Genomic DNA, 23,904 nt, shown 5'->3' with positions numbered 1-23,904 from the left:
GTTTAAGGAGAAAAACAAAAATTTGCAACTCAGCTATTTCATTGTGATTTGACCTCCATTTTGTGTTCTTGTGGTAGGCTTAAAGGAAACCGCACCAGCCTTTGACGTAGCTTTGCCTCAACTACCCCGAAAGAATGTGGTTAGAAATTCATCATTTCCTGTCTCGTAGGTGCAAACCGCAGCAAAGACTAAAACAGGCGTACAGCTGTCGAGCTGAGACTGAAAAAAATATTTTTCGATTTCACTGCAGCCTGAAATCGAAAAAGACGTGCTCCAGCAGATATTTTTCAGTTCAATTCTGGTTTATTTAGGGACAACAGGCTAATTTCTGTTTCTATTCGCTATGTGTGCCAGCTACAGTTTTGGTTTTCTCCCCACAAGAGATATCTGCATCTTGAGTTCTCTGCTTTAGATAGTAAACCATTGGTCTTGTACTTTCCCCTCCTTTCCAGTACAATTCACTCAAAGTGATTCCTGCTAATATAAGATTCCTGACTAAATTCTTTATATAAATCACAATTTTATGACTGGAGATTTTAAAGATGAATTCCTGTTAAAGCACCACAAAGATTTCCTTTCAGCTGTTTTGAAACTCAACACAGTTCATACTTGATATTCAAATCATCAGCAGTAAACTGAAGAACATCTGGTGATCTGTTGGGTGCTGTGGCAACATTAATAGTCATTTTCATTTATCAAAAGTGGCAAAGGAGTTATTTAAGCAGAAAGGCAGCATAGGCATTGGCTTCTTTAACCAACAAAAATGTCAAGCATGTTAACATTCAGGATATCGTAGATGAGGTGAGGACAGGAGACAACTGAACCTGCCAATGCTGCCACAGCAGGGGTACAGGGAGGTTTCACAATGAGCCTGAGGATCTTTTGTACTCCACGTCTTTCAGTAGAAGCATATCAGTTCTTGTGTTCAGGCAGTCAGAGCGAGTATTGAAATGTAGTTGCATTTTTGTGTATGAGAGAAGAGGTGAAAAAAACTCAACTTTACACAACACAATCATCTGTCAAACTGTAACAATCAACTGATGAGTGAAAAGGGTTCAAGGGAAAACCAAATGGCACCACAGTTTCTCTCCCACTGTTTGAGTAGAGTCCAGTAAGTTGCCAGGTGTAAGATAATTATGACATTTCTGATAATTTCTTTTTTCTACATGTCATAGTGTCTGGGTTTTGTTTTTGATAATAGTTCAATAGTACAAAACTCATTTGGAAACAACCTGATCTGATTAATTGTTGTGTATCAACTAAGTCAAAAACGTATTACTAAAAACTGACCTGGACCTGCCATGAATGATCTTGTGAAGTTAAACCAAATGTGTAATGTATTGTCAATTCTTTAAAACACACAGAGAACCCCCGTCGCCACTTACAACCTCATATACACTCATTTGTGTTTCACAACTACCGTTTTGTACGGTTTAAGTACAAAATGGAAGTTGTTGTTTGGTACGGTGTATGGTACAAAAACGCTTTCTGTAACCTATTTACTTAAATGCTGGGATGCATAGTGTGTCCTGTAACCTGCATAATAAATAACAGATGTATTGTGAACTGTGGGATGTACATTGCTTTGGTTCTGGGTGCACCACATTCTGGATTTAATTATACAATAGTGTGCCTAAAAACACTAATTATTTCTGTGATTATTTGGTGATTGGTACCTGGAAATGCTGACTACTGCCCCAATCATCCCAACATTCATGGGCCCTTTTCCTGCTTTTGTCAAAACTGACATGTGAGATCTTCTTTGAGCTAAAGATTGAATTTTTTTGATTGATTATTCTTGCTTCATAAAAACAGACTCCATGTCAGTGTGTTCCTCTACACCAGTATGAAACCAACCTGGTCCTGGATGTCAAGGTTCATTCTTAAATTAGAGCCAGATCTGTCGTGCTAATATGACACTGTCGTCACCTATGCACGGATTTGGATAAACCTTACAGCAGGCCTCGAGTTACTACACTCAGCAGTATTATAAAGAGGATTGCTAAACCTAAACTGGCAGCTGCCCCTCTAATGTAAATACAGGTTTTACAGTTGGAACTTTGAAGCTCTTCAGTCTAAACTGTAAATGGTGCACTCGAAATGCACATTTCAACTAAGAGCAATGGGGTAAATCTGCTCTGACACAATAACAGAAACCCTTTTAAGTGCTAAATTAGCGTAACTTAGCTTTACAACATGGATTCTGAGAAATAAACAAGCGAGTACCAGCTGATCAAACAAGGATTTAAAGACAAAGTTAGTCAAGTGTAAAGCAAACAAGAGCTCAAGGCAGCCAGAGGGGCCTAACGTGGCTCCTGTGACAGTTTTCTCATGTGAGAGGTAATGGTAATGGTCTTGCTGGGTGGGGGTGAGCTGGGGTCACAATCGGAACAGTCACAGAGCCTCAAAGGCTCGGTCACCTGACCCGAACGAGGAATGAAAATCGCTCAAACGACCTCCTTTGGCCTACTTTATTAAAAAGCTAATGAGTGGCTGATCACAAGCTGGGTAGTGGAGGGGGGCATAGCCTCGGTATTTAGGGCACTTATGAATGATTCAGCTGGGGAAAAGTGAGTCATCGTCCCCGTCATTTGCCAACAAACAACATCTGTCCATCTCTGTACGTGGACATGGAAGAACACAATTGACCAGCATGTTTGAAAAGGTAACCTGCTGCACTCAATCACCTGTTAATGTTCCAGTTAATCACGTCTTTCCACTTCAAAAGGTGTGTTTCTATTCTTTACAATTTTTTTATACCTGGCTTGTTCTTCTGGATTCCAAATGATCATTTGACACAATAAATCATTGCACAGGGGAAAAAAAGCCATTAATCATCAGTCTTTCATCTGCATCATCCTTTTCCTGTTGTTCTTTTCATTGGCAAGAAAGAAAAACATTACTAACATGACAAACCTAAACCTCCTGTCTTGTCAGGATCAAGTAAACTGTTTCTTAGTTACATTGCAACTTGAATGTGTGTGTTTGAACAAGAAGATGCAGACATATATGGCCAATGACGCACACATACCAGCATGCACTCACATATAGACGCACACTTGTGACACTCTTGTGCTCAGTCAAGGTGGCTTAGTCTCGAGCTGTGAGAGAGATCGTTATCCTCAGTTACTAGTGGCAACAAAGGACAGTCAGTTGAGTGTGTTAATGCATGTCTGATCCACGGCACTGAGCCAAAGCCCACTGAGGGAACAGTAAGGCTACTTATGAGAGTCAGATGTGTTCCTGAACGTCAGAGGCTAAAGACATCAAGTTTTCCACATCACACTTCTGTAAGTTGCCTTTTAGATTATAATTAGCTTCAAATTAGTTAAGATGTCACAAACGTCTGCAAGTACATACATGTCCTGAACTCAGATTTAAGGTGTGCACAGAGAAATATTCAGCAGATGAATGCGAAAGCATCCTTCTAGTATCAAACACTGAACATTGTGTGCACTTTTTGCACAGTGGAAGTCAAACATCCAAGTGAAATAACAGTATGAAAAATACATTTTTGAGTGGAGGGAGACATGAAATATTTGTAAAGCTAACATTGCTGCTTAATTACATGCAATGTAATTTTAATTATCTCTTCAAAGTAGAAAAAAATAGTCTTGACTTTTGTTTCTTGCACTCAGAAATGATGTCATGTCTCCAAGGTAGGTTAATTGTTAAATGGCCACATAAAAAGCACAAAAATTGTGAACAAGTGATGACTATACTCACTTATTCAGAGCAGTTAAGAATCAAACTCTCATCTTAAAGAGAGATCGTCTTTTGCTTTTGAGGTCAGCATTGAGAAAGAAATGAGGACATTTTGTATGATGAATGACAGCAGGCTAGTTGAGGCTTCCTGGAGGGATATTTAATAGGCACAATATAATACAAGCGGCGGGCGAAACGTTAGACATTACACAAGGCTCCATTGCCATGGTTTCACTTCCCGTACTCGTGGCAGGTCTGCAAGAGGCAGCCTGTCTGCTGGAGGAAAACATTAATCACTTGGATTCCTCCTACACAGCGTGGCAGATTCTGCCTTTGAAGCTCTCTCAAAGGCAGCAAACCCACGTAACAAAGATTCTGAGCGGATCAAGGGGATTTAAACTGCACATCATGAATATCTTTTGATATCATCTAAATGGCTTCAGCTCTCATAACCTTGACACAGATTTGCATTTTACTCCATCCCAAATCTAATTCAAATTCTCAGGTCCTAACTTTCTATGATAGTTTCTCTTCAACAACTTTTAGAACAGAGTTGCAGTTACACCACAAACCAGAACTTTTTGGACAGCCTTTAACTGCTTTCTCAAACCAGGCCCCTGAGGTTAAAGACTCATGCGTCAGCCTGTGTCAGCCATCAATTACCAAGTCTACTTAAACATGATCACAGAGCACAGGACACACAGGCATGCACACACATAGGCAAGCAAAGTACGGTAATTCCTTGTTTCAATTTCATCTTCCATGTGTTTTCATCGGGACCACCTATGCTATCTTAGACAATAAACATCTCTTAGCTGTCACAGCTTGTACTGTGTCTGTTGTAATACTGAACACTCCCGCAGTGACCAGGTGTAAGAGTCATAGATCAATAGTGCTACTGTCAGCTTTTTGCAAACTTAAAAGAGAAAAAGCCTTTTGTGTTCAATAATAATATATATTTTTAAACAAGACAAAGTCTACAACCATGCTAGCAGCTCTGTGATGCTGTACTTAGACACAGTGGAGTTTTAAGCTCATGGGCAGAGAGTGGGGTTGGCTTTTTGGGCTCCAGCCCTGAATGTTTTCTCAAAACTAATCTTTTAGGTTTTCGAAATAACTTACATTTTGTGTAATTTCCCCTCAGTCTTTCTGACTGGACCAGAAAATCACTTCTATTACTATTATCACCACTTATGGGTCTGCCCTAACATTGCCATGGAGGGGAAGTTGTCTTGTGTGTGTCATGTTTCATTTAACTGTGTCACCTCAGTGAGCAAGCAAGCTAGCTAATTTTGTTATGGAATATTGACTTGAAGAGGAGTCAACTTTATTGTTTTCCTCTTTTTAGGTGGCGGGAGTGAAAATTAGTCATCCTCAACATTTTGGGTGTCATGGTTTCAGAAGGATGAAGACAGTTGGAGAACAATTAAATACAAAATAGGATGTAGGCTCAACAGGACGATTTCTTTTCTAACGTTGCCATGCTAACATGCTCACAATGACAGTGCTAACAAGCAGATGAGTAACACCAGAGTACAGCTGAAGCTGATTGTAATGTAATTGGTTTTGAAGGTATTTTGGTATCGAAAAAAATTGACAAAATTTGACCTGATGTTGGCGCCAAACGATAAGTCATGGGCTCTAGAAAGTCATAAGGATTCACTGTCTAGGAACCATGAACGTCTATTAAAATTTACGTAATTTATCCGGTAGATGTTAACACTGCCATGGAGCTACAGCGTGGCTAAAAATCTAAGAACATGTTTGGAGATTTGGTCACAGAATGATCTCAGTCCATAGACAATCATGTAATCAATCAATAAACCCATTTATTTCTGCCACAAAAATGAAACTGATGCAAAATACAGGAAACTACAAAATTCACTTCATATTCCAAGAAGGATAATGTGGACCTATTTGACATACTGTACAGTCATAGTCAGATGTTATATAATTCCATGTAGCAGTAGAACAGCAAATTTTCCCTACTGTACCCCCAAAAGGTGGTTTCCCTCAGTGGCCCCTAGCTGTAAACGTGTCGTGTGTGTACTTTAAGCTAATGCTACATGGCTATTTTGGTCAGTATCGAAGACAGCCTTTAGCCCAGCTTGTGTGACAGAGTGACAAGTTACTTTGAACTTGGGCTTAATGACATTTGTCACAGTGACAAGAAAATCCAATGAATCACTAGTTTTTGTCCTGATCTCTGGACCTCTGGACACAATATTTGGGTAGAAAATTCAAGTGTGTGCGTGACTTCGAGAACACCCCCAACTGTTTGAGCAGTGATAAGAAAGTGTCTACATGTGCAAAGAGCCAGCTGCAGGGAATTTATCAGTAGGACAAAGGGCTAACCAAGGCAACATGCAGGAGCAGGAAGACACAATAAAGGAACTGATAAAAGCATGTCATTATAGCCCTTGCAGCTTTTACATTTGATATTTCAGGAAGTCTGCTATCAGATCACAATGGGTGAAACTAAAATACAAGGTTAATATCCTTTTTACAAACATTGCCAATAAGTAACAACAAGGATTACAAAGAACAAATTATCAGATAGAAAGAGTACCATAAGGCCCAAATTTCACAACCCCTAATTTCACTATAACTCAGCTTTTTATGTAATAAGTTGGACATCCAGCTTTTGGTTGCACAACTTTTCACCACTGAGCAAACACTTCTCCTCTGTTCCTTTCCATGCAGCCAAATTCACTTTGATAACTACACAAGCACGGAGAGCCTGCTGCTGGTAAATTGGAGAGTAAATATTGAATTTTCCTGTAGGCGCCTCGGTCGTTGTTCTTATGATATGATGTAGCGGAAAGAACACAAGGTTTTAAGATCAGGACACCTACACAACTTCATCCTCATCTTAATCCTGAAGCAGAAAACAGAGTGTTCTGTCATGTTTAATTAAACATGTTTTCTGGTACATTTTAACAGAAAAGGTTTTAGCAGATGTTCTTCCTTCTGACTGCTTGTAATGTTGATGAGTTTAAGCTTGTTCCACTGTTACAAACTGTAACTGTCACAAAACTGTCACAAAAATGATACATAGATCCCTTAAATCCTCTCCAAATTGTAATTTCTAATCTTGTTGTTTTATCTTCTTCTTCGACCAAGTTTTAGTTACTCTTTAATGTACATTATTTTCTGTTGCTTGAGCTTCTAAATTCATCCCTTCATTGTGTTTTTCACTAGTACTGTTGTACTGTGCTCTGCTTTTAGATTAGTAAAAGAAGTTTAAGATCCAAGAACTGAAGACTTGACAGTTTTTCCTGGGCTCTTCTCTTTCTTCTTTAAAACCATGTGCACTTTAAATACTCTAAATCCCATTACAGTCACACTGAGTGAATAGGTTGGTCTACGTTGGTAGGTCTTGACTCCACTGCAAACTAAACTACAGACAGTATATCTGGGATGGACTACACCATGGTCACACGCTATTGTGCCACCAGCAGACCAGCCTTGCAATAGCAGCTGTTTTTAAAAAAAAATCCTCCCACACGGTTGACTCAATGTCCACCCATTTTTTTTTCTTACGTCTTGCATCATTCACATGTTTGGCCCATACAGCATGAAATCTGCGTATACTGGATGGCAAAGAGGCAAAAGCAGAAACAGCAGAGTCAATTCTTCATACTGAAAGGGAAACTCAGACAAAATGATCATAATCAAAGCAGCAGAGGCTATATCCGGACTTTTAGCCCTGATTATGAGTCTCACCCTGGGTCCTACATTGGCCATAATGCAACCTGATAGCATCTTTCATTGGACCCCAACATTGGCACCCCAAGAATGCAAAGATCCCCAGTTTGTGACACAGACTTTCTTTAAAAGATAAAGCCAAAACTAAGATAATCCTGATCACATCATTACGACACACTCAGGGTAATCTTCCTCAGACCAAGACGAGTGAACTGATCTTCAGATGTAAAATTGGTTCCCCTTTAATGTGTGAAAAAAACAACTGTATTGTATCAATTTTGAGGCTAAAATCTTTCAGATAACTAAATGGTGACACAATGATATGCAGCATTAAAGTTTTTGATACTAACTTGTAATCATAGCCCCTTTTGTAATACAGACACAGCTCATTAAACATCTGTCTTCTGGAACAGAAACCTTTTAATTTTAACCAGCTAGCTCATGCTCTCTGCAACTCAGGACCTTCTTCAGCTTCAAACCCTATTTTATATTTCACTTATGTGCATAATTATACCAGTTTAAATACACTGACTTGCAGCTATATTTACTATTAGCACTTTCGTTCGGTATTAAAAAAAAAATTCGCTTTATTTGGTCTAGACACTGTACCCAGAGGCATGAGTTCTAAAACCTGAGTGAGAAGTTCAAATGAAAGAATTCTTGTTCCCTCTCATGTTTTCCTCTGCCGCCCTGCACCCCACCATCTCCCCTGCTCAGGGCTAAGCAAGGGGTGTGGGCTGTGGGGGTGGGTTTAGCTCCCAGACAGTGTGGCATTCCTGAAATGAGTGCTAGCTCACTGCTGAACCCGTTCCCAACCTCACTCCTCCTCTTCCAGGCAAGAAACTTTCCCCTTTCACTGTATGCTGCTCCACTACCACCACACACACACACACACACACACACACACACTGAAGCGCACTGCCCCATTGTACATGGAAAAAAATACTGTACATGTTATCATAAATTGATATGGAGGACTAGAAGTTTCTAGAAGTCTTTTTCAAAAGCAGTAGTTAAAACAACCCACTTACAGAAACGGACTGCTTATTTTAATTGTGCATGTATATCACAGAAAGTTATATTCACTTTCAGTTTCTCCAAAATGCTGATCAAAGTGACACGTGGGTTCATCTTATCGTGTCCAACAGGCAGAGTTGAGGGTCAACATCTTTTACTAACAACCCCATTGGGAGGCGAGGCGGGGTTAAAGGTCACTATGAATGTTTGGCTGGGTTCCATAGCCCAGTGGAGTGTCAGTATATGACTGTTTATCTACTATTATTATTATTATTGGCTTCTTGATGTCAACTGTGACTTGTAACTTTAGTAAAAAAACAGAAGTATTAAAAACAGTAGCCTGGTGTATTGTCATGTAAATGTACACACAATTACTGCTCTCTACAGACAGATAATACTGAGTGTGATTGTGATTACTACTACTACTTCTGTTGTTGCAGTACATTTGCTAGTTCAAACATTGAGTCAAGTAGGTATTTCCAAGAAAAATGTTCCTGCAAACAGGATGGGGTGGGATTTACAATTAATTTTCACAGTTTGTTTGGAATAAATAAAAAAAGAATTTGACCATTAGCATGAATAGGGAGATAACACCACAAAATGCAATAAATGTACTGGACTACTAGCAAAAAAATTAATAAACACACACAAAAATTTGGCACCTAGCACTACAGAACTAAAGATTCTATCAAATTATGACATGTAATCTTGTGTTATCACTGTACACTTACGGGGAACTGTGTTAGAAAAACAGAATGCTGGCATTTTGTTGCTCTTTGTAACCACTGAAAGTAGATTCTCTTGATAATGCAAATGTTATTTGTTACTTATTGTGGAGTTGGCATTTTATCTGCTGCTGCTCTTCTAGTCAAGTGAACATTGACTGGGCTGAAATGCATAATAACCACTCTTACTTATCCTTTTTACTCTTCATGTTTTGTCCCATTACTTCTGAGGATAATTTAGGCTATTTAAACCTTGAGCTCACATTTAATTTACAACCCTGGTGTGCCTGTCTTCTCCTAATCTAGTTGTCTGTGCCTGTAGCCTTCCTCCAGGTCTTGATGAGTGTGGTTCACCTGGTGTTTGAGGGGCATCGGGTACTGTGGGGGCAGAGTGACCCTGGAACGCAGCCAGGCATCATACTGCTCCCTGGACATCTGGACGACATGCTTTGTGGCAATCTGACAATTGAAGAGGTATAGAAGGAGGGAAAGAAACAGATGGAAATGTATGTTGGCACCTCATACAGTTAAAAGTAAGAAACAAAACACAAATATACAACTGAAACTGGTGAGGAAAAAAAAAAAAAAGATATTATTCTTTGGTGCCCCAAACCCTGACTAACTTTCCCCTAAAGGGACTCAGACACCAGCAATTCCAGACATTCCCCAACCCAGCCCACCCTGGTGTCCTCTTGCTGAGCCAGAAATGGAAACCAAAGCAAGTCATCTGCGACACTGAGAGGGACACTTCCACATACTGTCGTCAAAAGGCACACAGGGAAAGAAAATGGCCAGTGACTGACCCTCTAAATCAGTGAGCCAACTTTACTATAGGCTGGTGTCATTTATCAGTCGGCTTCCTGTCATTACACCTTCAGCTATCTGCTCTGGAGTCTGGGGAGGATGTATTGCCCCCTCATTTCTGACCGGTAGGGGTGTGTTCAGAGGGTCTGGAGTCTGTTAGTCCTGGAGTGCAGATCGTCCCTAATTAATGGTTTGGTGGGAGTGGCAGACAGTTTACTGTTGGGCTTAAAGTTTGGGGGAAGATCAGAGGAAGTAAATAAAATCCCACGATCAAATCTCTTTTAATTTGTGCACAGCCCCTGTGGAAATACATCATTAGGAAATCTTTCTGCTGGGCACAAACAAGAGACTTTTTAATCAGCTAACCAGCTGCAATAATAATTTGGCATCACACATTTTTCACAGTTGTGTCTGTTCTGATTTATTCTGTTACTAGTTCATAACACAGTTGTTGTCATAGTTGTCATTTATATGGGGCAGTGTTGTGTTGTCTGTTCCTCACATTTAATGCCAATGGAGTAAAGTGTAAAAAGGGCAAATACAAAGTGTAATCGTTATCCTTTAAATAAATTAAGTATATATAATAGATAAATAAAATGGGAAAAAAAGTGTAATATTTTCACTAATTATGACCCAATGACAAGGTGATCACATGATGATGGTTAAACCTCTGGTTGATTCTGTGATTTCAGACCACAAAAACCTGTACTATTTGTTTTTTCTATTGTGATAAATTACTGACAACAATGTGAAGTCATTTTTTATGTAATAAAGCCTCCTTTTTAAATACAGTCTTTCATTTTATTATTTGTTGCAGGAATCCCTGGATCATTGTTTTCACAAACTTTTAAGAAATGTGGAATGAGGTCTTTTGTGTACCTGGATGGCCACACACATCTCAGGCAGACATAGCTCCCACGGCTCCAGACCCCCCAGCACCTTCAGGAAGAGCTGAGGTCGAACCCTGAGCGTCTGCTGCTCTGCAAAACCACTCAGCTTCTCCAGCACCCGGCTCACTGCTCGCTCCCTGTACACCTTCTCAGGCAGGCTGCTCAGCAGAGTGGACAGCCTGGAAGAAAAAGACAGAAAGGGCCAGCATTAGTATCAGGTCTGCAGACAACATCATGCTAAAACACAAAAGAATATCGTGTTTATTAGTTTGAATGTTAACACATACGCATAGCACATGTGTATGCAGTTCCACAGATGTGTCGGACCCCCACCCCAATAACACCCCCACCACACTCCACCACACCCCACCACACACTCCACATTCCACACTACATAATGTCTTCAACAGGCTGCATACCACATATTGTTGTTGTGGTTATTTTTATTGTTGTGTGGAGCTTCTGTCTCTTGAGACATGCAGGTCACATGATGAGGAAAGCCATGCGGTTCAGTCATGTGAGACAGGCCTTGATACATCTGGAGACCGCTGTTTAACCTCTTTCTGAATGGGAGAAGAAGACTGAATGAAAAAAAAGAAGGATCTAGAGGAACCTGTAAGAGCTCAGCACATTATCTTACACTCATCACATAGTTTATAATGTATTGGCACACTGGCTGTATTTGACTTGTATTTAAGTAAGCACACAGACTGATATAACAGAGCAAACATGGCAGTTGCATAAATTGTAAATGTTTACCCTCAGAGTCAGCTCACAGAGTAAGTGGGCTAAAGTCTATAACATGATAAAACATGACAAGATCATGTTAATTAACACAGGTGGCAAAAATGCCCTCTTGGATGCCCCTCCAGTGCAGAAAAAACCTGATGAAGTGCTCTCTCTAGGATGCTAATCCCAACCCTAACCTGTTTCACTGTGGATCTGCCTGGAACATGTAGTTGAATATGCAAACTCAGGAATTTAAATTCCATCAGCTCTGTTAATGAATGAATGAAGAAACAAAATCAGGCATCATCTGGCATAGCAGAACAAATTCAGACCACTGAAACCATAATGAAATCCTAGACTACTGTATGTTAAATATGAAGCAACAGTCAACAGCATTTTAGCTTAGCTTAAAGACTGAAAAAAGGGGAACACAGACTGGCTCTGTCAAAAGGTATGGATTTGTACAGAAACAATATCACTTTTGAACATCTATTCATCCCTTGAATTTTAACTTTTGCTTTTGGGGAAACAATAGTTTGGTAAAGATGATGCATTTGAGACATACAGTATCCTCTGCTGCATGCTGATAATTGCGTGATAGCTTGGGAAAACCAATAAGAAGGAATTGTTGTGAAATTGTTAGGGCTGGATGTTTGCCAGACCTGGCTTTGAGCTCCAGGGCGTCGATGTAGCTTTGAGCCAGCTCCTCAACCCGTTCGTCAAAGACAGCTTTCACGTCCCGTAGCATGGTGGCCCTGTTGTTGATTAGATGGCTGATGGCTAATGGGGGCTTGGCAGGACAGCTGGATGTAGGAAACAAAAAAACCAATAGTACTTTTTGTTGTGTTCATAGATTTGTAGTCATGATTATGCTATAAAGTGTCTCTTTGTGTCAGCTTTTAAAAACTTAGTCACAAGCACATACCAAGTCTTTACCAAGGTTTACTGTATACAACATGCATATAATGTATAAAATGACACACTCCTTTGCTATTGTATAAGCATCCAAGGATTCATAGCACACTGCCTTTAAAATGAAACAGTATGGGGTTACCATGCATACTCTCAGTGTATGAATTATATGTATTTATATATAAAACCCAGCCCCCCTATTTTAGTGGACCAAATACAAATAAACTTAAATAAAGTCATCCTATTTAATATTTGGTGACAAATTCTATGCAGTCCCACTGTTTGTACCTAAAACTCACTACTTGCTGTATATTTAGGGTTCCTGTCTTGCTGCACAGCCCTACTGGGGCACTATGTACAAATATAGCTGTGACTGTTACACTGTTCAACTAATATGGCTCCTCAAACATATTTCAAGTTGAAAATCAGCTCTTCAATGTAACAGATACTGTTTTGTTTAAAATCCAAAGTATAGATAAAAAGTACAGAGCCAGTACGGATGTATGGATTTGTATGGATTTCACTGTATGCATGAACTGTATGTAGAAAATAAAAAAAAACATCTTGAATATTAAACAAATTTTATATAATAAGATAAAAAAATATAGTATTTAGAATATAATACACAACCGAGGTGTGCTTTTTTAAAAATTTTGAGCGGGTAATGACAAATGTAACATACAGTAGGTTAAATAAGTGATTAAGGTTAACATAAAAATCACACATTATGGGTGCAGTTGCAGTTGCACCTCATTGTGGTCTTGGAGCTGGATTGGTTGTCAGTTCTCTGGGGTAAAGGCTGGGTTTTGGACTCAGGTATTGTCAAACTGGAACATAGGATGGTTACAACAAGTCAGACCTGTTTATAGAAGAGACTGTTAAAGTAGGGATACGTCAAATGGAGTTTCTGAGATCGGATGTTGCCAGAGATATTCCTCTGAGATACAGAATAAAGTCTGGGCCCTGTTTCCCAAAAGCACATTAAGCCTAAAATCATCTTAATCCCATTGTTAGTCTACAGGCAATCATATTGCAAACCTTGTGGCATAAACTCATTATCATTGAAAGCTCTGCTGGCTGAGGGAAAATAGTCACTTGTACACTTGCACATGTAATCAGTCATTGAATGGTGGTAATCATGCTGTCAAACCTTTAACAACCGAGGTAAATATCAGGTAGTAGAAAGCACCAATGACATGTCCCCTGATAACATTTTACAACGTGCCCCTTTGTCCTCTCATCCACAACACAATTCCACTGACGACTTACAGAGAATTCCTGACATAGTCTTTTACATCACTGCTTTCAAAACTGCGAATAGGCCAGAGGAAGAATGATGATGAGGAGGACTAAGAATAGAAGCACAAATTGAAGGGCTGTCACCACAGAGCATAATAGTACAGGTTGAGCTGCCACTGCTTTCCCCTGCTCTTCTTTACATAATCTCTCCAGGGTCACTGGAATATTGCCCTGGGCATGATGGCCTGGACTTTTGTCCTCTTTACAATTAGTTGATTTAGAAAATAGAGCCTTTGCTACTGTTAAAGTTATTGCCACTGCCTACATCATAATGGGAGCCCAGCCCTAAGAAACAACAGCAGTCAGGGGTAGAATTTAAGGATTTATGGCAGGAGGCTCATAATGATACTGGGTTGTAATCTTTATACCATGTTTATCTTACAGGCTGCTGGAAAACAAGTCATGAGCTGGAGGGCTACTAAAATGTAGATCAGTGCAAGTTGAACTTACCTTTCTGTGTGTCTGCTGCTTTGGTTCTTTTTCTTGACTTTCTGATGGACATCTGAGAGTGTGCGAAGACCTAGAGATAAAAAAAAAAAAACGTTAACTAGACTCTGCTGCATTTCTCTTTGTCTCTTGCATCAGTGCATATTATAGATATGTGACTCTCTCTAGCTCTAATTTTTGAATGGTTTGTGAAGGATTTGCACAACTGAAGACATCATTTATCATGTGATGCGGAGTTGAAGGAAAGCTGGGTTTTTGTTACAATCTAAAGTAGGAAAGTAAGACTAATGTCTTATTGTCTATAGTGTTTTATTATATAATCTAATAGCTCCCTCTGGTGTTCACTTAATGTCATTACACCATGAAATTAATTGAGAAAAGTTTATCCTAATGTGTAATCCCACTGAAGCAACAGCTAGTAGTTTATACATAGATGTCACACATGGTGATGAAAGAATAAATCTTCATGAAGCTTCCAGAGAGCATAAAGCATTCATTAAAATGTTAAATACCAGCCTAAATGATTCAACTTCTCTATGAGCTGTGACAAAATTAATCACAGTGTGGCAAATCAGGCAGACGAGGCACTTATTAAAATGTACAGCATGATTTCTCATGAGGAATAGCTATAAAAACCTGCAGCCAAAACTGTAATAGCCAATAACTTTTGCAAATTGGCTGGCTTTAGATTGAATAAATAGAGTTCTTATTTTAATTATCCCAAATGAATGCGGCGGATTAACTATCTGTACTGCTAAAAAAACTACTGGGGGAGGCATTGAAATGCAAAGATAAACCTCTTAATTATTCAGAGTTTTACAATTCCTTTTTTCATCAAAGAGTTTGAAAAATTACTTATTTTTTTCTCAAAGCAAAGAACTCCACTTTCAACTTCATTTACCAGGCAAAACAATGTAGTGTGGGCAGAGCTGCACATCTCCAGTGGCCAATTTCTGGATTTGAGACATAACTCTGGGGATTAGCCTGAACAGCAGTTAATTGCTTTAAACCAATGACGCTGAATTAATCCTTTGATTTTTGGACTCCTTTTATGATTACAGAGAGAGTGCGGGAGGGAGAAAGGGAGGGACGGAAGGAGAAAGAAAATAAAATGTGAGAAAGAGAGAGTAATGGAGAGGATAAAGAAGAAACAACAATCTGACAGTGACTCAAGCAGCTCTTTCATCAGGAGGTAATGATATGAAACCTGTAATCTACAGGAGGCGGGGGGTGACGGGAGAGATCAGATGACTAATTATACCGTGCTCTGAAGCCTGAAGCAGTGCACTCTGGGAAGCTGCACAGGGCATAGCACGGCTGAGCCCTGGCACAAAGGCTCTGATCACCCAGCTGAGCAGAGTATCGAACAGACCTAACTCTTATTTTGGTTTCCATTTCAGACTCAGTAGGTGGTTGGTAAGTGTGTGTGTGTGCGTGTGTGTGTGTGTGTGTGGACAGGGAATTCGGGTGCCATCATGTTTTGTTTCTGTACAGCTGTCTCTATCTCTATTTGCAGGAATAAAGTGACTTTTTAAGGCTTTGTGATCATTAGTTCAAGTCAAACAGCGGTTTCTATGACAACAACAGACCTCAGTTTTTGTGAGTATGTGTGAGTCTGTGAACAATTCTTCTTTCCATTTCCAAAGTGGGGGGTTTTTGTGAAGAGAGATTGTTTTGCTCGCTCTTTTGTTCCTTTAGGTCCAGTTTAGATTCATACTGGGTGGGTGTAGGGTCGAGTTTCGGTTCATTTTGCCTTAAAACTAAAGTTGTGACATTTTGCTTTTGACATGAGGAGCTTAGACTTAGGCATATACTTGTTGTGTTTTCATAAATGGTTCATTATTTGGTGTTTTTTGCATTTCAGTGTCATACAAGGAACAAGAAAATTTTTTTAAAAGATAACTTAGCAAAGTGACAGTATTGATGGGAAATGCACAGGGTCTATTCCATACTCATGCATTCCTGCAACAACAAGGAGATGACTGAATGCTACTGCATGTGCAACCCATCCCTGCATACCATAAAGAAGTGATTCAAGGACCTCCTTTTACACCTGGTATTGATATGTGTCTCATATTGAACATTAACATTTGTTGCCAGCATGCAAGCTAAAATTGCTGTCTGTCTGCAATCTGTTGCCCTTAATTTACATATCCTCCATCTATACGTACTGTATGCTAAGAGACAAATTTTGACTCTTTCAGATGCCTGTACTGTTTGTATGGATGGTCAGCCAGGTCAGTTAATAGTGCCAAAATATTCCACGCTTCTTTTGTCAACTGTGACTCCACCAATGACACTCTTCTTTCCCATTCTGACAACTTACACTCTGAGGGGGGCTGCTCTGTCTCCTCTGCTGCTGCTGGACACTCAGTGCCCTCCTCAGTGCCTGGGACTAGAGAGGACACACTACTGCCCACAGTGGTGGAGGTGAAGGCCGAGAGGGACGCCACACTCGCAAAGGAAGACTTCCTGTGGGTGTGCAGGCGAGCAGAGGAGCTGCGAGGGTGCCTCCGATGAACTCTCTGAGGCTTTTGAAGGGGGACGAGGGAAGGAGAGAAAAGGTAGTTCCCAAGTTCACATTAATATGAATACATAAAAGGACAGCATATGTTTAGTTTATCACACAGAATGCACACACAGGGTCAACAAACTGTTTGTTGTGGTCACAAGACTTCATTCTTTCAACCCATAGAGGTCAGTACAACAAAGCTTTTCTGACATGAGATTACAGTGGAGTTCCTACTTTAATAACCTCATAATCTAATCCTAATCTTTAAATTTGTTTCATGCATTTCCCAGGTTGCCTTTTGAAACCCCCCAATGAAAATGGGCATGGACTTGCTGTCAGTCAAAGGTAGACATTTGTCATCTAAACACAGTATAGTTAGTCACACAAATGTCTATAATAGCTACCACACCCCCTACTCAAAACACAACATCTCTAATGACTGTCTCACATTGTCATCTATTGAGGCTACTGTCAACAAAGACTCTAACGGGCTATAATTGCCTCTTTTCTCTGTGTATAACATTGAATGTCAGCACAGAATGGAGGTTCTTAGCAATTGTTTTGAGAGACCGACTAAAACCTGGCAGTAACCACTGACGGTTTAGATCTTTAAAAGCTTTTGCATCAAGCTCCATTTTTGTCATGCTTGAAATATCTCAATGTGATGTCTCGCCATCTGTGTTTGGCCAGTTCTAAGAAATATTAAAGCAGACCAACCAACAATAAAAAAGCCCTCAAAATGGTGGAATGTTCTTATAATAATAGTCTTACATTTGTATTAGCTCTTTGTAGAGACATTTCATCCTCATAAGTGCAGAAATATGCAAACACACACACACATATGCACACACAGACAAGTTGACAGGCTGCAGCTTGGCACACACCCATAGGTAGACCCATCTCTCAGCTCAGGACGACGTATGAGCAAGAGAAAGGAGCCAGACACGTCTCTCCCTCTCTCCCTCCCTGCACTCACCCCTATGCCCTTCCCTCTGTTCCACCTATCTGTCAGAGAAAACCTGGGCCTTAAGTGTGTGTGACGCTCCCATCAGCCTAATTATCAGGGTGGAAGGAAGCACAACACTTCAGCAACGGCAGCAACAGCTCTCCAAATGTCCTCTACTGCCACACACTGCCATCCCCTGAGGAGTAAGTGTGTATGTGTGTGTGAACATGTTTTTTGCTTACAAGTCAGTCTGTGGGTGTAAGCATGCATGTTTGACTGTTTAAGTAAGTGTGCCTGCGCATTAGGATTAAAGTTTTAGAGTCTATTAAGCATAGAGCTTGAGCATAAGTGAGTAAATGCACCTTACTTTTCCCTTTTTTCTCTGTGTGTCTACATTTGTGTGTGTGCAGGATTTCTCTTTCTGCAGAGCGTGGCAGGTAGAAGACTTTAAAAGATAAGTCCTGGGCAAACTCCAACATTCTGCTGAGATCAAAGTTTGTCCAGAACCCTTAGGGGCAGATGGAGAAAATGAATACAATTCGTGGCCAAAATATGTAGACACACAAATGTTACAGCGATAAGATATTGCTGAACATGTTTGAACCTGGCTGAAGGAGTTTGCTCCCATTCAGGAACCAGAAAATTAGTGAGGACCAACAATGATGTTGGACAATAAAGCCTGGCTCACAGTCAGTGTTCCAGCTCATCCTAAAGGTGTTAGATGGGGTTGAGTTTTGGCCTCTGGGAGTCCAGTCGAGTTCCTCCACACCAAACTGGGAAAACTATTTCTTTATGGATCTCACTTTGTGCACAGGAGCACTGTAATGTTGCAACAGGCAAGGGCCTGAACCAAATCTCTGCCACAAAGTTGAAGACACACTATTATTTAAAGGACCCCACATCTAGCTGTGTAGTTGCAGAGTGTAAATCCCTGGCTTCACCATCCCCACACAAAAGAGAAACTACGGTGGCCATGAAATACGTGAAAAGCACGAATGCCCCTATCTTGAGCCAGTGTTTGGTTTGTTTATTTGGACCTAATGTAGAAACAGAGTGGCCTCCATGGAAAGCAACCTTCTGCATTTGTAGATAAAAACGGCTCATTCTGAGGTAACAAACACATTCTCCAACGATTCTTATTTTCAGGTGATTAAAAAAAAAAGTTATGCATGTTATATTCCATTTATGTCAATAGATCCTCCTAAAAGTTACACACTAGACCCTTGAATTATCATTGGTGTGTGGAAGTGGAATAACATATATAAGGCATTGGATGCATAGATGCACCATCGTTTGGTGGGATAGTGGAATCAGGTCATTATTGGTTTTGGGCTTCTCATGGGATTTATTGACAGTAACAAGAATATCAGATATATAAGATATAGAATATGACCAGATTTCCAGATCCTTTAATTGGGACTCAGCGAAAACATGGGAAACAGTCCCATAACAAAAGTATACAGTATGCGGACAGGGCTGTCCTCATACTTTTGGCAATGTAATGTAAATACAAATAAACAAAATATAAAAAAATTATACTTACAATAAAAAGAGTGAATAAGAGTGAGGGGTACCTTGGTTGAGACGAATTGCTCCCATTTGTTCTCAATGGCTCTCTCCTTTTTCAGTGTCTTTATCATGGTCCTGCCTCGGCCAGGGTCTCTGCGAATTGAAAATAATAGCAACTGTTGTGATACATTCATCACTCTGGTGACCTTCTGCGATCACTGCAAGTCGCAACCACCCTTCGAGGCAGAGACAAGCTCAAGAGTCGCTCCGGCCGTTATCAAAATCATAATTCATCTTATCGTAAAAACTGTGTAGTGTTTTAGATTGATGCCCGACATCCGGGCTGCCCGCCTGGTGAAGGGCCCAGCAGTGTCGTAACCTTGTGATAATGTTTCATTTCATCCTCTCCTTGTCTTCCTGTACAGTAATACCTCAGCTGGATCATTTGGCCCATAAAGCTTAAGACTTTCTGGGAAATTGGATTTGAAGCTGAGTGAAGGCCCTGGAGGCTGTAACATGATGACGTTTGGGTATAAAAAAAAAAATTCTCTTTGTAGCTCTTTTCCTCCCTTTCCTTCCGTTCCTTCCTTTTCTTTTTTATTCTTCTATCAATTATTCAAGGCTTACAGTTGTGTGCAATAATATTCCTGTACTACATTCTACCAGGAGCCACTATGACTGTGCATGGTACAGTCGCCTTTAAACTTTATGAATTCATCTATTCTCACAGTCCGGTCTCCTCTGACACTTGGAGACAAACCATAAAGATCATCATAGATCAATATCAAGGCAAGAAAAAAAAGAACAAAAAAAAAAGAGGGGACTTTGGAAAGGACTGCCTTTGAGGAATTAAAGCAGACTACAGATGTGTAATCCTGTGGGTTAAACATATTTTAGTGAGTTTAAGCACCACACAGCTGCTGCACTCCGCTCCCTGCCTTTCCTCGCTCTCGACTCCCTGTTGTGGGTCAATATCATGGGAGCTGAAACCTGGAGGGGTGGGGGGCAAAGATGGAAGAATGCAATCTTCTCGCTAAGCCTGGACCCCCTCCGGGGCTTTTGACTTTATATTTCATCCAGCACTGTCAGCTCGTGCCTGCAGCTCCCCGATCACCACCACCCTTCATCACCGGCTCTCTACAATACAGATGCAACGTCTCTTCAGGTGGCTCGCTTAAAAACAGTGTGGATTTGACAGAAGTTACTCATCGGTCAGTGTGCAGAGGTCAGAGTCCTAATGAGCTGATCGCTGATGGATATGTCACTCATGCTGCAGTGTTTTAGCCTCTAGACTGGGGCTCCAGCTAATGGAATCACCATTTTTAATAAATGACAGGTAATGTTTTATGTATGACGCTTTGTGAGAGTATGAACGCAGTCTCTGTCATAATCCCAACGCTCTATGTGCTTTTCTGTCTCATTGCTCAACATATATGTACCATTATCTTGTCAAACGTGAACACTATCTAAAATAATTGAAGGATTATCAATTCATAAACATATAAGTTAAACAGGTCATGTTTTCACAAATATCCACAGCATATAAAAAGAAATAAACTATTCAGGAGAAAAAAACACGCACCGTTGGGGCCTTCAGCTTCTGTACCAAGAAATCATAAAACATGATAACGATAGACTGTTTCCCAGCAGGACCATTTGGAACATTTTCCCCCAGCGTCAGTTAACAAAAGTAACATTTTATTTGTGCAATTAAAGCTATGAGTTTTACACAGGAGGGTGGGCAGATAAGTGGTATCAGTGTATAAGGCAGCTTTAAAAGGTAACGTCTTATTCACACATTTGCTTTAACTGACCACCGAGTAGTTGTGTGTGGGTTGTAAGAACTTTTGACCCCGGAATAACTTACTTGGGGTCCCAGCAGGCCGCGAGGGGGCCGACTCTGCCGGAGGGATCCAGAGTCAAGGCCTCCAGCAGCCAATTCAGACAGCAGAGCTGGCGGTAGATGACCTTCCTGCAACAGCACACAAAAACATTAACATCAACATCTATCTGAGGTTGGTTTATACAAATAATCCATCAATATATATCAATATATTTAGAAAACAAAATATTGCTTTTTCATACTACTTCCATTTACCAGTACCAGTAAATTATTGATTATAATAGTCAGACTACCGTCAGAACCACTGCAATTATAGCAACAGATGAGAGGGGCGACAATTTCTTTTTTGTGGTCACAGCAACTCACAAGCAGAACAATGGCAATGGTTGAAAACACACACTCAAAATAACATTTTATAGACAACGAAAACAGCCTAGCTGATTGCTTTTGTCCACAGCTTCACATACAATATGTTCTCTTCTGACTCATAGACAATACACCGGGAGAAAAGGAGAGAGGAGAAAACATTTCAGATGCATCGTTGTGGCCTTAAGCTTCAGGACCAAGAAATCATGAAATGTTATATCTATGAACTGTTTCATAGCAAGTGTATTGGGAATAGTTTCCACCGGTTTCTTGTTTTAAGGAGGAACATTTGACATCACTACCTCATACAACATTTTAAAAATATTTTCTTCGAATAATTTTGCAGTGCTTTTGTGTTCTGATGTGTTTATTATCTAACTTGTATCCCAGAATTGCAATGCTGTATCATGCTGGAGGCTAAAAACAGTTTATCTAGTTTCGAGGGTGTCATAAAGTCATTTAGAGGCCTTGTGATTCATGTTAGTAGCTTTTTCCAACAATGACTAAAGGATGAACATGATATTAGTGGATTTTTCCAAGAAGTCAAATTACAGTAAATTTTGATACGTTGTTCCTTATTTTTAAGCAATAAATAGAGATACATAAGACTTTTCGTTTCCTTTTCTTTTTATTACTCTTCTTTAATACCATGTATTCATAGTTTTCTTGTATGCTGGTGGTGTGGTTGTGTTATCTCTGAAATACAGATCTTGATCTCTAAATCAAACTAGCTCATTAAATAAAATTACACATATCTTTTACACTGTATGGGGAGTCCTGCATCAGTGCCACCAAGACAAAGTTATTGTGTTTTTGTAGGTGTTTCTCACAAGAAAAAGTAAATAGCACAACATTAAGCTGTGGTGGTATTACCCCCTCCAATGGTCAATAATAGCCACTGCAAAACCAATCATATCCCATCAAATCTTCTATTGCAGGTAAAATAAGTGGATGAAAACATCGCCACAAGAGGCCCGACTCTTCAATACGGGAGCTGCTGTGGTGAGAACAAATGCAAAACATGCCATCTCTCTAAAAGCTTGGTTACTGTGTCACCTGCAGTCAAGCGGTGCCGTCTGTCACCTCGACACTTTCACGCTTCAAGGCTTTATGACCACATCCATTCCCGTGATCTCCTCACACATCAAACAATACAATATGAATTCTGCCTCTTTTTCTGCCTTGCTTCCCCTGCCCACAAATGTTGCTGCCCTGACTTCCTCCAAGCTCTTTTCATTATTGACCATGCCATTTGTCTGCCAGGCAGATAGTCTGCTAGATTAGGATCTGTCAAATGTCAGGTAACAGCTTTTGAACAGGGTTGTTATTTTCCAGAGGTCTCGCCAGAAAACAAGGCTGTATTCTGGCAGTGGCAATAATGCAGTGTCAGAGGAAATGCATGTAGAGTTGGAGGTGATGCATCATAAACTCTGGCTGCAGATTTGTCACCGTGGAACAGTGCACAGACAAATGTAAAGCACAGAGGACTCCTGTGTCCATGAAGGTGAGAGAACAAGCCTGAAATAACTGAAGCCACGCTTCCATTTAGCATTTTATTTTCAGTATATACGATATAAGTGAATCAGCACTGGCCATAAATGTATTAATCACTTAAATTAGGTCCTTATTTGCTTTCACAGTGACTTTAGCACACTTGAACCCTTGAGACTTTAATTTAAGTCAGACATAAATTGCAAAGATTAGGCTTCGCTCCTTCAAGACTTTAATTTGAAAGCAAAGACATTCAAATCTCAGGTTACACTCTCAGTACAATAATAAATAAATAAACAAGAGGCTGTAAATTATTTGGTTTAAAACTACTGAAGATTTACCATTGATAAATTAAGCACAGCGTTAGTTCAGGCAGGCCACAAAGTCAAGCTCATCACATCACACATCAGCTGATGGCTCAGTTTATTCCCTTCAAGCATCCAATTCACAAATATCATTCAGGACGCCTTATTTAAGTTGCTTTAGCCTGCCTACCTTTGCTGCTTCCTCTGCAAGCCGCTTTGCAACTCGCTTCCAACCCAGCTCCTCATTTTATGCTTTATCTGATCTAATCAATGTCATTTATGTTGCTTTTGATGCTTGCTCTGTTCTGTACCCTGGGGGGTATTTGCTGCTGTTCTCCTTGTCTTAAGCTTTTCCATATGCACATGGAAGAGCAAGGAGGTCCCAGAACAGAGTCATACAGCCGAATATACCATTCTGCATTTGGGATAGGTTTCTTTGGACAAAAATGGTCCTGACTGAACCAGTGTTATCGAGCAGTTAACATATCAAAATGTTATATCGTACTTGGTTAAATGCTAGCCTGGTTCAAGACCTCTACTTTGCTGTAAACAAACTATATACAGTATGATGAAAGTTTATAATTATGCCAAAATATTACACTAAATATATGCGTTAGTTAGTTTGGGTGACAGAAGTGCAAACATATCCTGGCTCACTACTGGTATAGGTGTCTCCTAGTTTGAGAGCTTAAATGT

The 23,904-nt window shown here is 40.1% G+C and overlaps 1 protein-coding gene across 3 annotated transcripts in view; it reads right to left on the bottom strand.

Annotated features, from left to right (window-relative positions):
* Nucleotides 1-3,796: 3,796 nt before the first annotated feature.
* The window catches only part of LOC118325418 (coiled-coil domain-containing protein 60-like), a 33,744-nt gene continuing 13,636 nt past the window's right edge, over nt 3,797-23,904 (bottom strand). For 2 of the 3 annotated variants that reach the window (XM_035658095.1, XM_035658096.1), the window contains 9 exons: nt 21,071-21,175; nt 19,269-19,356; nt 16,563-16,767; nt 14,240-14,309; nt 13,240-13,317; nt 12,241-12,381; nt 11,269-11,412; nt 10,839-11,028; nt 3,797-9,614 (listed from right to left, as the gene is read on the bottom strand). In XM_035658095.1, coding sequence (XP_035513988.1) covers nt 9,453-9,614; nt 10,839-11,028; nt 11,269-11,412; nt 12,241-12,381; nt 13,240-13,317; nt 14,240-14,309; nt 16,563-16,767; nt 19,269-19,356; nt 21,071-21,175 — 1,183 coding nt within the window. In that variant the 3' untranslated portion in view covers nt 3,797-9,452. The remainder of the gene's footprint in view (nt 9,615-10,838; nt 11,029-11,268; nt 11,413-12,240; nt 12,382-13,239; nt 13,318-14,239; nt 14,310-16,562; nt 16,768-19,268; nt 19,357-21,070; nt 21,176-23,904) is intronic. The other variant, XM_035658097.1, reaches the window with a different exon arrangement.

Source organism: Morone saxatilis, unplaced genomic scaffold, assembly GCF_004916995.1.
Source record: "Morone saxatilis isolate NCDOM2014 unplaced genomic scaffold, NCSU_SB_2.0 Contig16, whole genome shotgun sequence".
NCBI lineage: Eukaryota > Metazoa > Chordata > Actinopteri > Moronidae > Morone > Morone saxatilis.
Note: the sequence above shows the minus strand (reverse complement) of the source record. Positions and strands in the feature narration are given on the sequence as shown.